Genomic DNA, 15,489 nt, shown 5'->3' with positions numbered 1-15,489 from the left:
CAATTGTGCCCAAAAATTACTTTTTTATATACCAATTGTGCTCTATACATTTTAGGATCGATAAACCAATTATACTCAAAACATTTTACAATACCTAAGGAAAATTTATTAGTTAGTTATAATATTATTATATAATAAATGAAAACATAAATCGATTTTTTTTTGTGAGTATTAATACATAATATATATAAATAAATATTTTTTTCGCATTTTACAAGTTATTTTAACCTAACTTGTAATCAAATATGCCTAATAATAAAAATGTTTGTAAAATTTCCGATACTGTTATAAAATATATTATACTCAGGCACTTTAGCTAGAAATCAATTGATCAATAAATAAGCTTTAATTTTCAAGCATTTTAGTATGTGTTATACAAGCGTAATTGGTATACTTACCCTAAACAAAAATTTTGTGTTAGGCGCAATTGGTCCATGCCCAATGCTTACACAGTGTTGTGACCATGGGCGCTAGGTTTTCTAATTTTTATTGAGTACCCTGCAAAATCTAAAATTATTTAACTTATAAGCAAAAATATAAATGTAAAATTAAAATCGAAACAAACGACTTTGCATATATCATTAGCTACACAAAAAAAATTTAGGTATAGGATTTAATTTATTTAGTGAATATATGTATTATTAATAATATAGCGGATAATTTGGATTTCGTTAGTTATAACAACCGTCAACCACAACTTAATATGATCATATTACAAGTATTTATCTTAGTTGTATAATTGTCATAAATTATTACTTGTAGATACTAAGTACATTATATAAATAAAATCATAGGTACATATATTACATCATAGAAGTAGAGGAAAAAATATGAATAAACTGCAAAATATTTAATATTTCTTTTATCTATTGAAACTAATATATACTATGAGTCCAGTGTTAGGACTTATCTAGATAAATTATTTATGACGCAGTAAATTAATCGAATTGAAAATAGTTATAACATTTAGAACATTGCGAATATCAGTTATATTGAAGATACTTAAGTACCTAAGTATACGTAATTTTTATTCAATTTTTAACAAGCTTGATGAATGATAATATGATTATGATAGATTATAATAGTCACTAGTTAGACTAAATATTGTTACAATTGGGTACAGAGTAAATGCCGCAATGTACAGGCACATAACACAAGACAAAACACATTTTTTCACCAAAAATGTACCTTTAATTTTTCCATCAATCGTTTACACCAAGTAAGATATTGATCACATTTCCACAAAAACAATAAATAAGGTATACTTTGAAATACGTGAAATTCTATCAAAATTTTAAAATAAAGTATACCATATATTTTGACAAAATAATTTTTGTTATAATATATTGTTGTAAATTTTGTATAAGTAATAATATTAACTTAGTGACGGTAATGAAATTGTGAATAGCTAGAATACGACATTAATATACTAATATATTATATTAGGTACAAAATAAATAATTTGTAAAAATGTAATAATAATTTTTTTTAATTATAACAATAGTCAATTTATTTTAAATAAAAATAGATAAATGAGTAGGTATATAATTATTTTTAGTTTTATTGTTAATTGTAGAATATAGATAAGTACTATCTAATGATTTTTTTTAATAACAGTTAATCATACAATATTGTACTACTTAATACTTATTTAAGATAATTTATAGTACTTACTTGAGAATTGAGATGTAAATACCAAATTGAATGCGATATTATTTAGCTTTACAGGTATATGTAATATGATGTTAAATTTAAAATCTAAAATCTCAATACCTACCATATTGATCTATAAGCCAATATGGCAATATAAAAGTAATAGATAAAAAAAAAAATTGGAGAATACATATGTTATACAATTTATGGTAAATTTTATGATATAATGTATACAATTATACGATTTTGAATCACTTTCTTACATTAAACAGTTTTGTACATTAAATGGTTGTCTTTTGTTGATGCTCACAAATAGAAAACACAACTTACGATATCATTAGGATAGGTTAATCTTATCATCTGTTATGATTAAGTAAAACATTCAATGATGTTTATTCAAAATTTAAACAGAAATAAAATTAATAATCTGGTTTACGTAGTCGTTGGATAATTATGTTGGATAGTTAAAAAATCTCAAAACTAAAATAATAATTTAAAAAATGTTATCGTATATGACAGTGCTATCTAGCGGCTAAATAAACACACGACTGCTATTATTGTCCGGAAATTCGTAAGAAATAAGAATCAATCTATTAATAAGACACGAAGCGTAGAAGAATCGAAACCCACCGGCCACCAGGCATCAATTGCATTTTGCTTTAGGGTCTTAGGGAAGACAGAGAAATTATTTTTTTTATGAGGCTGTAATAACTGAGCCTAAACATCATAATAATTATAATTAGTAGGTGCCTACTTAAAATATTATTAAAATGTAAATAGAACAGCTAACAATTGATCAACTTAAACATTTAATGTCTTAAAAAATATTTAGTAAAGCATAATCTAATTAATAAATATAATGATATAAGCTTAAAGCTACTGTTACGTCCAGTCCTCCGATTGAAAATTACGAGTGAGTGTTAATTATAACTGTTACCTGAGTATAAGACATTTCCTAAATTATCAGTTATAATATTATATCTAATACTTATGCTTTATTAATTTGATCCACTGGTTACTGGTAAATAAGTATCATATCATTTTTATCGACATTTTTAATACCCATAAGGCTTTTATAGATATTGCATGTGCGGAGCGACGTATGTATTGATTATGATTATAAAATTATGTGTTTATATTGTTTTTCTTTTTTGTATGTCTGTCATCAGTCATCAGTCATCAATTTCGTCAAATCAATTTTTGACAAATTCGAATTTGTTACTAATTACCGTAGGTACTTGAAATTTTTACCAGTTACCACGTATTTATTATATTATGATTTTTAATTATATGATTCAATATTCAAAATTTTTGAAAAATTAAAATATTCATAGAAGTTATTCTTAGCTTTGTATAAAAATATTAAAAATATATAAGTACATTATTTTTAGTTAACATTTGACAAAATTTGTCAAAAATTCAAAACTGAAAAAAAAATGTTTTGTTTTATTGTATAGTTAGAAATTTATAACAACTTTCCTTTTGTATATAAGTTTTGAAATTTAAAAATTTATTAAAACTATATACAATATTCTTCACGCACAGACGCACGTTCATACCAATCATACTGGAACGTCTGAAACCATAAAATCTATAAGTTGTAATAATAATTTATTTCCTATAAAGACATTTATAAGTTAAAATTTGGACAGAATAACTGATACAAACAAAAAATAATGATGTAAATTATTTTGTTCTAATTTAAAACCATTTTTTTGCAGAATCTTAAGACTTCTACAGTTCTGCGCATATTTTTATGAATTTTAGATTTTTACTGTTCCTAATGAAATTTTTATTTATTTTTAAGATATTATCTTACCGTGAATTCATTTTTACTGTTTTACTATATTTACAGACACGCTATTCAATTTTGAGTTAGGTAAATTAATATAATAATATAGTAAAAATATATATTAATGATATAATAAACGCAACATTTTTAGAAGAAATTATATCAAATTATTGTAGTATTAAAAATAAAATAAATTACTTTAATAGCTATCTATATCAAAAAAACATGAAATATAGTATGTGATATAGGCTGATAGGCTGTCTTCATTCTTCGCTCTTAATTGTTTTTAATGTACCTACAATGATAGATCACTGAATTCAAATTTAAGTATTTAACATGTTAAATTAAACTACCTAACCACCCATAATGTTGTTCCTCAACCGAAATCTTATGTACGACAGTGTGAATCCACTTGCCTACCTTTTTAAAATTGTATCCGAGTTTTTTGGCTATAAAGTCAGTAGGTAACAGACTAGTTTTTCTGCAAACCGGGGGCGAATCTAGGCTATAATAATGGGGGGGGGCAATTTTTAAAGGACAAACATGTAGTAGTAGTTCGTGGTTTAAAGGCAAGGTTTATAGATTATAAACCTTGGTTTAAAGGACGGATATAGAAAATTATCTATAATTATCTATTATAGGGAACATCCGTAGTCAGTAAAAAATATTCAGAAAGCCAGTAGTGGCCGCACTGTGCAATAATGACGAGCGATAATTTCGTTTGGCCGTTATCAACAATAAATAATAAGTCATGACGGTCGACGGGTGACGAGCACATTTTGTAGTTATCCGCACATTTCTAAAATTAATACTCTAAATTTTGAACGTAGTCACGTTCTGCATTAAAACTACCAATTATTGTAATACTGACAACAGAGTGAATCGTTAGTGTTGTAGGACTCTGTGTTTCATGAGAACATAGTACGATTATTGAACTACGACTGCTACAATTTATAACGTAAACACAGCCACCACAGAAACTTCTCGCCAAGCAATATGCCAGTATTCACAGGTGAGTGAAATGATTGATAGGGTCGAAAGTATATGTTGTTTAATGAAATGTGTATTTTTTTGGGGGATTCAGTAAAGGTAAAATGGGGCAAAGAAGTATACCCAGACGTGGAGATAAACACAGACGAACCACCTCTTGTGTTCAAGGCACAACTATTTGCCTTAACTGGTGTCAATCCCAACCGCCAGAAAGTAATGATGAAAGGTGGCACCCTAAAAGATGATGTTTGGGGCAACATACAAATAGTCGAAGGTCAGAATATACTGATGATGGGCAGCAAGGATGAGGATGTACCCATAGAGCCTACAGTCAAGCCAACGTTTGTTGAAGATATGACTGAAACACAATTGGCCACAGTTGTAAGTCATTATTCTTTATAATTTAAATAAGAATTACCCGAAATTGATAAATTTAATTCATTTTTAGACCAATATGCCTGCGGGTCTTACCAATTTGGGTAATACTTGTTACTTGAATGCTACTGTTCAGTGCCTCAAGACTGTACCTGAATTACGGCAAGCCCTAAGTGATTTTAACGCAGCATGTAAGTATATAAAAAAGTTCTCATTTTTATTTTACACATTTACCTTCTGTATTTTAGCATCTTCATCTCTGTCTAATTTTGAACCGGCTGAGAAAATCACAATTGCAATGAGTGATTTATATCGAACTATGGAATCTCATCAAACAATTCCACCTCTTGTACTTTTACAAGTATTACATCAAGCATTCCCCAGATTTGCAGACAAAGTAGAAGGGCATTATATGCAACAGGTAAATAAAATATTGATAGTTATATAATTTGATTTATTTATCAATTATTTGTATTTTTATTCAATTTTATTAATTAATTACTAATAATTTAATTTATTTAGGATGCTAATGAATGTTGGGTAGAACTTATTCGTATGCTACAACAAAAGTTACCTGCGTTGAAAAATGATAAGTCAACCACTAATTACAAGTAAAGTTATTAATTATTTTCAAACCAAAATAAATTATTAAATACAATAATTTTAATGTTTTTTAGGTCTGTAATAGATCAATTTTTTAGTGGTTCATTTAATGTTGAATGGAAATGTGTAGAAAGTGATACTGAAGAAGTAACCAAAACTACAGAGTCATTTTTGCAGTTGAGTTGTTTTATATCTCAAGATGTCAAGTATATGCACTCTGGTTTGAAAAATGTAAATATTATTATGGAAGTTATTACAATTAATTTTTAGTCTTGAAATTATAATGAAAATTATACATTATTAATATTGTGATACTCTATTATAGAGAATGCAAGAGCACATTACTAAACATTCTCCAATACTCGGGAAAGATGCTGTTTATACAAAAACAGTAAGTTTATACAATATGAATTACATAAATTAATTAATTATATTAATTGGATATTTCAGTACTTAATATTAATTTATTCCAATTTAGTCAAAAATCAGTAGACTGCCAGCATACCTGACTATTCAGTTTGTGCGATTCTTTTACAAGGAAAAAGATAAAATTAATGCAAAAATCTTAAAAGATATTAAATTTCCAATTGAATTTGATGCATTTGAATTGTGTACACCAGAACTACAAGAAAAACTCGTACCCATAAGAAGCAAAATAGAGGTAAAACCACCAATGTAGTTTAATTTACACATAGTATGTTGCAATGATTGAGATTACTGGTTTTTTTATAGTACTAATTCTACAGATATTTAATAAAAAGCAGTAACTAATAAAGTATTATTATTATTAGTGTTATAAATATATTTTCTTGAGGTTATTACTTGTCACACATAATAGTTATAATCTAAATAAAAAATTCTGTTTTTGTGTTTATTATATCTAAAACATATACTCATTATTATTATAATATATGATAGTTATCAAGTGTTGTATAATGTATCATCTTGCTTTCTGCAATTAGTGTGCTTTCTAATAATATAATTTTAAACCATTTTGAAATTTATTAAATTGTTGAACATACTTCAATTATCTTCAAATGGATTGATAATTTTTTCCATTTCAAATGTAAACTTTTGCCCTTCAATAGTATTTTGCAACATTTTTTATACTGTAGTGATATTAATTGCTACTCCTAACTATTATTATTTATATTATAAATTATTTATGATAACTGATGTTAACTAAACTGAAATGTAGCTTAATTAATATTATTATTGGATTTCTTATTATAAAGGAGTTAGAGAACAAATTGGCTCATGGCGGTGTAAAACCAAGTGCAAAACAGTTGGCAGAATCAAAACAAGAAAAACCTACAGCTCCATATTGGTTTCAAGATGGTATTTCTGATTAACTAATAATTTATAGTAATGTTCTATCCATTAACTATTACTTTAAATGTATAGATTATGGTTCAAATAACTCTGGTTACTACTCCCTTCAGGCTGTTTTAACACATAAAGGTAGATCAAGCTCTAGTGGCCATTATGTTGGCTGGGTTAGAGAGTCCCCAACATCTGAAAAATGGATCAAATGTGATGATGATACAGTAACACCAGTTACAACTGAAGAAATCCTTAAACTATCTGGCGGAGGTAATGAAATATGATTGTTTGTGCAAAATTGTTAACAGTAACTAATTAATACATACTTTTTTACAGGTGATTGGCATTGTGCATATGTTCTTCTTTATGGTCCAAAACTCCTACCAGTGGATACTTCATCTGTATCTAGCTGAGCTTGTTCAACTTAATTAGTTTTCTTTCACCAAAACAAAAAAAAAGAGAAAGAAAAATCATTGTAAAAATTGTTTTTTTTTTTTTTTAGAAAAAAAAAAGAATATATATCATGGAAGATTATAAATTAACATTCACAATATTGTCAAAATAATTTATTTAAAATACAGTTTTTTTTTTATATTGATACATAATTTGTTATGAAAATTATTGTTATTATCATAGTCATAATTTATTTCATAACTTAGGAATAGTCTGCACGTCAGGTTAGTAAACATAAAATTCAATAAAAAAATATGTAAGGAATAGAATACTTTGTTTACAATTAACAACCCTATTTGGAATATAAATTCTTGCAATATAGTTTCTTGTCGTTGAAACATAAAATGTTCTTTAAAACTTAATTCGGTGAAGATAATTTACATCTAAAAATAAATAAATTAGTTAGTTTTAACATAGCACTCATATAATATTACAAATTTACAATTAGCAGTTTTTAAATACATAAACAATATTAATTAATCATTATGAATAATGTCATATCAACTATCAATTGACTACATTGATGGCAACATTTTGTAATATAAACATCTACAGAAATTATCACTATAAATTTAATTGTATAAATAATATAATTTTACCAACCTAACATACAATACATGCATGTTTTTTAATTAAATATTCGATGTACAAGATGACATCCGAGTACTAATATTACATCACTTGATCCCAGCCCCATTGGTTCTCGGATTGGTGACTACTTGTTTAATATTACAAGTCTCTTAACGTATAATAATTGAAATTAAATGTATAAGTCAAAATGCTAATAGTAATCAAAGGATGAAATATTTCACATAAAACTTATTTATTTTTTTAAAGCAAAATTAAGATGAGAATTTTTTCTAGTCAATTGAAAAATTGTTACGTTATATGTTAATATTTTCAAATGTACGATTAAACCATTTATTGACACTAAAATATAAATTAAATAATAGATAAAATACCTTTTTTTATGTGCATGTAGAGATTCTTGTCCACTATCTTCTTCGCTAGAATTTCCATCACTAGAACTGCTCGAACTACTAGAGCTACTTGAACAACTGGAACTATCTGATGCAAGACCCGTATTGTTCTTTAAGTCAACAGAGTCTGCTACTGCTGCTAAATCAGGTTCTTTGTTTTTTAACACTTTATACCACTTGCGTGATAATTTTGGTCGTCCTCTAACTGTTTTGTGCCATACTACAGGAAAATTAGTACGGCTACAAAAATTTTGAGTAACTGCAATAGTAGTATCTAAGTTGAGTACAACGTGCCACCATCCACCAGGTACATATACAGTTTCACCAGGACCTTGTATTATCTCTATCTAAAGTTTAAAAACAATTGTTAAGGTAATATGAGAAACATTTTCAATTTTTAAGATAAATAAAAATTAATTAATAAACTAAATATAATTTTTAATTGGGGCATTGTTTATTAGATGAAGATATTAATGTTTTGATTTTCAAATATTAAAATTAAAACTAACTGGTGAGCAATCCTTAGGCCAAGTTGGCAATTGAGTACGAGGATAGATGATTTTAAACCAAGTGATAGCTTCATCACGTTGTTTACCACCCTCAGCCGAAGTGACTTTGAGCAGTTCTTTAGGAGTATGAGTAGGAAACAGACACCATCTAATTGAACATTCCATAATTAACATGCTTTTCATAGAAATTGAAAAAAAAAAAATTAACAAATATTACCTTTTGTGTCCAGTAATTAATGAATTCCAGGCACTGGTACCTAATGGATCTATGTGAATTCCAGTCCCTGATCTAGAAGGACCCATGACAAACCATCTGTATGGAGGTCTTTTTTTTTCACCTGCATATTTAAACAAGTCATCTCGAAAATATATAGGTATATCATAATCATCCAATAATTTTTTTCTTCGATGATGCTGTATACAAAATGTAAATAAATAAATTTTTTATTAAATAATTATAGGTATATACTAAATTAATAAATTCAATGAGTGTGTCTTGGTTAAAATAATTGTCAGATGATTGATTTATATACTTTTAATTTTTTTTGCCAGAATAAAGATTCTGCTTTCTAATTTAAAGAGCTTTAACAGTAGACAATCATGACAACTGTTTCATACATTAAGAGAACATTAAGTGATAGTATCTGTTGGTAAGATCGAGATTGACTTTTATTATGTGCTGAGTATAAATATAAAAAATCTATTTTCCTAGAACTATTTCAATTAGTATAGTAAACATGTTAATTGAAAACATAAATAGAACTTACATCACCAAAACTACTGTCAAATATATACAAAGGACTATCGTCTTTATTATTGTTCATGTAATGAACAAAATATTTCATTTTCATCTTTACACTATATCCTTGATTGTCCTCTCCACATTTAAATCTTTGGTTACGGTACTTTTTTCCTATTCTCTAATTGAAAAACAAAATAAATGTTAAAAACTATTATACTATAAATAATTCAAATATAATATACTTCTAATGTCCACTTATAAGAAGCTCTCCAATTATTTTGTAGTCCTCTTATCACAACTGGTTTATAGGGTCGCTCATATTTCTCTACAAATACTTCGGGGCTCACAGTTTTTACGTCAATGCGATCTACATTATCATGTACTTTTGTAAAAGGCTTAAAATTGTCAGCGTAACCATGGGCATGCCATGCATATTTATCACTCAGTTCTAAAAAAAATATTGCAAATCGTTATCTTTATTAGTTTAAGACTTGGATTAAATTATCAATGCTGTCATTAATTTGGTAAACAGCATTTTTCTTTAATTGTCTTAGAATTTATCAATGTTACAGTTAAGGAATAAGTTTTAAATATAACCAAATACATACAAGTTCATTATAAAATTTGATATAAATATTAAAAAATGAAACATCAATTATTTTCACAATTATCAATATTTGAAGACAAACACACGATAAGTTTAGTTATCAATAGACAATAAGTAAAAACATTTAAATAACAGTTAACTATGTAAATTTAATCACACTAAACAAATTAAAAATGAATAAGTATTAATGTAGTTAAAATTACTTGAATGATGATTTCATAAGAATAACATTTCTGAGGTATCTATTAAACTTAAACTTCAAATTATAACAATCATGAATTTCACAAATATTAATGTACAACATATTAGTATACATAATTATAAGTTTTTATTTCTTGTTAATTTTAAATACCTGGTCTAGCTTTATTCTTAGCTTCTTGAATTCTCTTCCTCGTCCTAGATTCCGAGCTATTTGAAGAGTCACTCATTATGTACTAATATTTGATTTTTTTTGCCTGACAAAATTTGTTTTCTTTAAAACGTATTAAATCTAGTACGTAGTAAAAATAATTCTAACAATAACTTGAGCTCCTGACTGGTTCACGTTATAAAAATGTAATTATATCTGGAACAAAATATAATATTATACAAAATTAAAAATTAACATTAAAATCGTATCTAATATATAAAAAACATTGTAATGGTTATAACTTATGATACCTATTACAATTTACAAAAATAAAAATCTGTAAAATGTAACTCCTAAGTACTGAGTTATCAATTTTTAATTTGAAATAAAAACATAACCTTATATTTTAGGGCTTACTTTATCGGATTCGACCACCAAATTAAACTTAACGGCTTCAAAGAGATTACAATGATAGTAATAACAATGAAATAATACAATATAATTTATTGTAATTGTAGACAGATACTTCATGATCTTGACATGATTAAAGATAATATTATTAAGAGATAATATATCTTAGGTAAGACTATATCTTTAATCGTGGTTCGTGATAAACAGAACGTATTTCCACACAATAATAATTAATCTGTGATATTTCTTCTAACACTTACAATATAATATATTATTATAGTAGTTACAGACTACAGTATACCCATGTTAGCACTAGGATATGAAAACTATAATTCTAGAATATTAGCCATTGACTGAGGTCCTGTCTGTTTTACCAATTAAAATTATTAATGGAAGAATAGCAGCTACTAAAATACTTACTCAAATACATTAACATTCCAAACTGCAAGTATTGTAATAGTAATAAGTTGAACATTTTTTTTTTTTAGTGTACTATCCCTTTTAAGTCTTAAAATTAAATCTATCAACTTGAGTTATATACTTTATTCTCTATTTATAAAAACATATTTGTTTTAATTTTAGTTATAAAAATGTCTGACGAGGAAAACGATCGTTTTGAAGAAGAACAAAGTTTGTTAACTGACAATTTTGAAACCATACCGCATACACCGAGTGCTTGGGAACAAGATATATACGATATTGATGAAGATCCAGATCCACATGGTAAGAATGTTAACAATGTTTGTATATCAGTTTGAAAGTACATACATTTTCAAACTTATACAGTTCTTTATTAACAGATATAATTATTTTTTCTTTTGTACATTTATTTATTTGTAATGTTAAGTAGAATGTAAATTATACAATTATAATTAAGACTTATTTAATTATGTCTCAAAAGTAATATTAAGTATAAATTGGTATGATGAGTCAAACTAAATAATTTTATACATTTTTAAAATTATTATTATTTTATGGTGTAACATAAGTTTAAATATAATTAGCTACTCCAGAAAGGGAGATTTTATGGGCTGCCGAACAAGGAGAATTGGATTTGGTTAAATCATTGGTGTCAAAACATACTTACTTGGTTCATGTTCATGATAAAGATGGTTATACTGCTTTACACAGAGCATGTTATAGTAATCATCTATCAATTGTTGAGGTATTCGCAAAATAAATATATTATATTTATAAGCTAATTTTATTTATCTGCATATATTTTTAGTTTTTATTAGAAAATCATGCAAATCCAAATGCTCGGACTGCTGATCAATGGACACCATTGCACTCTGCTTGTAAATGGAATAATGTGGAATGTGCCGAAAAATTAATAGAAGCTGGGACTGACATAAATGCTTTAACTAATGGCGGTAAAGATTAATTAAAATTAATTTATACATATATATTTATATACATACACTTTTAATATTACATTATGTTTTATAAATAATAAATATTATATTTTACAGGTATAACACCTTTACATTTAGTAGCAGAGTTGGCTGATTCGCATAATCTCATTGAACTATTATTATCTCAACCAGGTATTCAGGCTAACTTAAAACTACCTAATAGTACAGGTGATACACCAAAAGATATTACGGCTCGAAAGAGCACAAATGAACGACTTTTTGAATACTCTGAACCATGTTTCAATTATATTTGAATTGAATAATAATTATTCAGACCAAAGACTAATACAAGGCCCGCATGATGCTAATAGTACTTTTTTACTGGGGTGTGTACTAATCGAATTGATGGATTGTGTGTATGAAATATTGTCATTAGGTTTTAACTTCTCTATAAGTTTAGCACTGACAAAATCCCAACACCACAGATGTCCACAGGTTGATCCACTAATTATTATGCTATCATTATGAAATACACAGTTTTCAATAAAATAATCACCGACTGTATGACCTGTATATCTGTAAAAATTATTGTATATATTATAATGTATAATGTAAATATATTGTCATAAAAAATTAAAATCTAATATAAAATTTCATACTCATTTAATAGTTCTCCTTTTTGTTTATCCATTAACTTCAATGTATTGTCTGTACAGCTTACTAAAGTGCACATATTGTCTTGTGTTGAACTAATACATGATATTGGCTCTACAAAAAAATAATGCTTTAATATGCATTGTTACATTTTCAATATAAATTCCTTACTTCCAATAAAGTCAGCATCCAAATTTCCCATTCTTATGTCATAAGTTCTTAAAAAACAATCTAATGAACCCGTTAGAATTTGATGGCCTACTACTAAAACTTTAGTAATACTGTCTTTGGCTTCTTTTAAAACCTATAATTGTAAGTGATCAAATAAACAATAAAACAAATATAGAATTTTTAGCAAATTTAAATACAGGTGCATTTGAAAAATTTGCACCCAGTGCAACAGGTGTTTGCCACAGGTGATTTATACGAATAATGTGGTGTTCTGCACTGTATGAAAGTCATTTACGTAAATAATCAATGACTTATAAATATATGAATGTACCCAAATTAATTTTAACTGATTGTAGTTTTTTACTGCATTTATTAAAAATTATAAATTTTATAATAAAAATACGTATATAATATACATTATATGCAGATTGCTTTATTTCTTAATAAATATATAAAAGAAATCCTCTCCTAAATCCATCACTGTACTTATATTATAGTTATTAGATTACTGAAAAAAATAAATTGTACATTTTCATTTAGTGCTACTTTTATGTTATGTATAAATACAACAAATATTTGATAAGTTGAAACAAAAATGAATAAATTCTTATTATTTTAGTGGAAAATGTGTAGATTTGTTGGATTAAATTTTTATCTTTTTAGTTTATTGGTCATTGTTTTAAAATGTTGAACAAAATGAATGTTTTTTATTAGATTAAAATAATAAAATAATTTAATATTTTAAGGTATAATATTATAGTTAAAAAACCAACAACAAAATCCAATGAAACATGGAAAAATGGTTGAAATAGATATATTACTTGTATTGGGCTATTGTTGCGACTTCTAGTATCCCAACAACAAACAGTGTTGTCATTCGATCCTGACACTACAACTGAGGAATCTTCATTATATTCAACGCAATTCACTGTAGCAGCGTGCTGCCGTAATCTGCGTTTTACTCGCCCATCTGACACATCCCATAATACGACTGATTTATCAGCTCCGCATGATACCAATTCACTTGAAAAAATAATAGTTTAAACCTATTTGATTTTTATCAAGATGATAATATTTATTTGAAATAAAATATGAACACCTGCTATCGCATGAACCACATGCATCCATTACACAGTCTCCATGACCAGCGTATGTTTTCAAACACAACTCCTTAAATGGATTCCAGAGTTTAATTTTCTTATCACTACCACATGTAAGGCAATATTCACCATCCACTAAATGCAAAATGACAGTAAGCTAGACAAAATTAAATACATAAATAGTCTAAGTAATATTGTTTACCATTAAACCTCACAGAGCGTATTGCTCCTTGGTCACATTTTGTATTCGATACACACTTCAAATCCATTTCGTAAGTTCCTGAAATCACTAAAATTAAACTAATAAGTATAAATCAAACATAGAAACTTTGACAACCGATCAAATATTCAAATTCCTATTTTATAAACACAACAGGATTTATACCGGCTGCAGTATGAGATAAGTTGATAACACAGTTATCAAATGTAGATAACAATATTATAATCGTTTATTATTGATAGTACTAAAGCCGTGGTTGTTGATCAACATCACAGATGTATAAAATATATAATATCTATTATATAAATAAAATTATAAAAATATATGTAATATATTTACATATCTGTGGTCAGCATATTATATGCCACATTTTTATCTAAAATATTTTATGAGTCTGTGGTATTGACTTTAATAATATAACAATAATATTATATTTATACAGTAGGTATACTGTGTCATTGCCATGGTATTTAAATAATAAGTAAATCAAACATTTGTCGTTTATATATTAGACGTGGCGATTGATCCAAATCTAAGCAAATTAGGGGAACGTGGGCACGTGGTTACATTTTAAGGAAATAACCAGAAAAATTAAGTTTTAAAATAGCTGTTTAGAATTGTTCCCACTTCAAGGAAACGTAGTTAATATTTAATTATTTTACCTTCTTTCTTTAAATTTTTTTTAGCATACCCCTTCTATTTATTTGAAACGGAACGCTGGAAACGCAACATTTACTGTGGTGAATTTGTAAATCACCAGTTTTTCTGATATGAAATATACCTACCTATAACCTATAATAGGGGTTGGGAACCTTTTTGTAGATATGAGCCATTTTTTCAAAAAATTACAAAACTATAATATCCAGAGAGCCGCACAGGTTTGAACAACCATTTTTTTTAATGGTGATGTATAAATTATTACTTAATTAGTACATGTTATTAGAATAAAGATAGTATTATTATTTCATTGAGAAATTGGTAGGCAATAAAAACATAATAATACGTCTTAAATTTAGAAAATATAGAAAAACTTTATTTATCACTATAATAACGCAGGTATAATATAATTTATATTTTACGGATAAAGATTGATAATTATCCAAAGAGCCGCAGGTTGCACGTTAAAGAGCCGTAGGTTCACGACCTTTGACCTATAGCCATAATATTTGTATCTAACTATAAAAAAAAAATTGAATTATAAT

General features: G+C 26.7%; 4 protein-coding genes across 9 annotated transcripts; 2 read left to right on the top strand and 2 right to left on the bottom strand.

Annotated features, from left to right (window-relative positions):
* The first annotated feature begins 4,228 nt into the window (after positions 1-4,228).
* On the top strand, positions 4,229-7,336 carry LOC113553626 (ubiquitin carboxyl-terminal hydrolase 14). 2 transcript variants are annotated; one of them, XM_026957064.1, is made up of 11 exons: positions 4,229-4,457; positions 4,530-4,816; positions 4,884-5,001; positions 5,059-5,231; positions 5,333-5,421; positions 5,488-5,644; positions 5,739-5,804; positions 5,892-6,074; positions 6,649-6,751; positions 6,818-7,006; positions 7,073-7,149. In XM_026957064.1, the coding sequence occupies exons 1-11, from the start codon at positions 4,442-4,444 to the stop codon at positions 7,147-7,149; spliced, it is 1,458 nt and encodes a 485-aa protein (XP_026812865.1). In that variant the 5' UTR covers positions 4,229-4,441. The 2 variants fall into 2 exon arrangements, with proteins under 2 accessions (XP_026812865.1, XP_026812857.1); XM_026957056.1 differs by having other exon boundaries at positions 4,442-4,457; positions 4,884-5,231; positions 7,073-7,336.
* LOC113553636 (bifunctional arginine demethylase and lysyl-hydroxylase PSR) lies at positions 7,288-10,912 on the bottom strand. Of its 2 annotated transcripts, none has more exons than XM_026957076.1 (8): positions 10,794-10,912; positions 10,380-10,592; positions 9,663-9,868; positions 9,446-9,598; positions 8,896-9,092; positions 8,679-8,826; positions 8,152-8,516; positions 7,288-7,572 (listed from the first exon to the last, which is right to left on the bottom strand). In XM_026957076.1, exons 2-8 carry the CDS (start codon positions 10,453-10,455, stop codon positions 7,548-7,550), a joined length of 1,170 nt encoding a protein of 389 aa, XP_026812877.1. In that variant the 5' UTR covers positions 10,456-10,592; positions 10,794-10,912; the 3' UTR covers positions 7,288-7,547. The 2 variants fall into 2 exon arrangements, with proteins under 2 accessions (XP_026812877.1, XP_026812886.1); XM_026957085.1 differs by lacking the exon at positions 10,794-10,912 and adding an exon at positions 10,688-10,718.
* LOC113553655 (ankyrin repeat domain-containing protein 49-like) lies at positions 10,872-12,758 on the top strand. 4 transcript variants are annotated; one of them, XM_026957134.1, is made up of 5 exons: positions 10,872-10,956; positions 11,370-11,510; positions 11,792-11,952; positions 12,016-12,160; positions 12,260-12,758. In XM_026957134.1, exons 2-5 carry the CDS (start codon positions 11,378-11,380, stop codon positions 12,454-12,456), a joined length of 636 nt encoding a protein of 211 aa, XP_026812935.1. In that variant the 5' UTR covers positions 10,872-10,956; positions 11,370-11,377; the 3' UTR covers positions 12,457-12,758. The 4 variants fall into 4 exon arrangements, with proteins under 4 accessions (XP_026812935.1, XP_026812908.1, XP_026812928.1 ...); XM_026957107.1 differs by lacking the exon at positions 10,872-10,956 and adding an exon at positions 10,972-11,231; XM_026957127.1 differs by lacking the exon at positions 10,872-10,956 and adding an exon at positions 10,972-11,235.
* On the bottom strand, positions 12,435-14,453 carry LOC113553648 (WD repeat domain-containing protein 83). The gene is made up of 6 exons (XM_026957096.1): positions 14,270-14,453; positions 14,067-14,202; positions 13,789-13,990; positions 12,968-13,100; positions 12,802-12,910; positions 12,435-12,718 (listed from the first exon to the last, which is right to left on the bottom strand). Exons 1-6 carry the CDS (start codon positions 14,334-14,336, stop codon positions 12,469-12,471), a joined length of 897 nt encoding a protein of 298 aa, XP_026812897.1. The 5' UTR covers positions 14,337-14,453; the 3' UTR covers positions 12,435-12,468.
* Positions 14,454-15,489: the final 1,036 nt, after the last annotated feature.

Source organism: Rhopalosiphum maidis, chromosome 4 (genome assembly GCF_003676215.2).
Source record: "Rhopalosiphum maidis isolate BTI-1 chromosome 4, ASM367621v3, whole genome shotgun sequence".
Classification (NCBI taxonomy): Eukaryota; Metazoa; Arthropoda; class Insecta; order Hemiptera; family Aphididae; genus Rhopalosiphum; species Rhopalosiphum maidis.
This window is presented reverse-complemented; position numbering and strand designations above follow the sequence as displayed.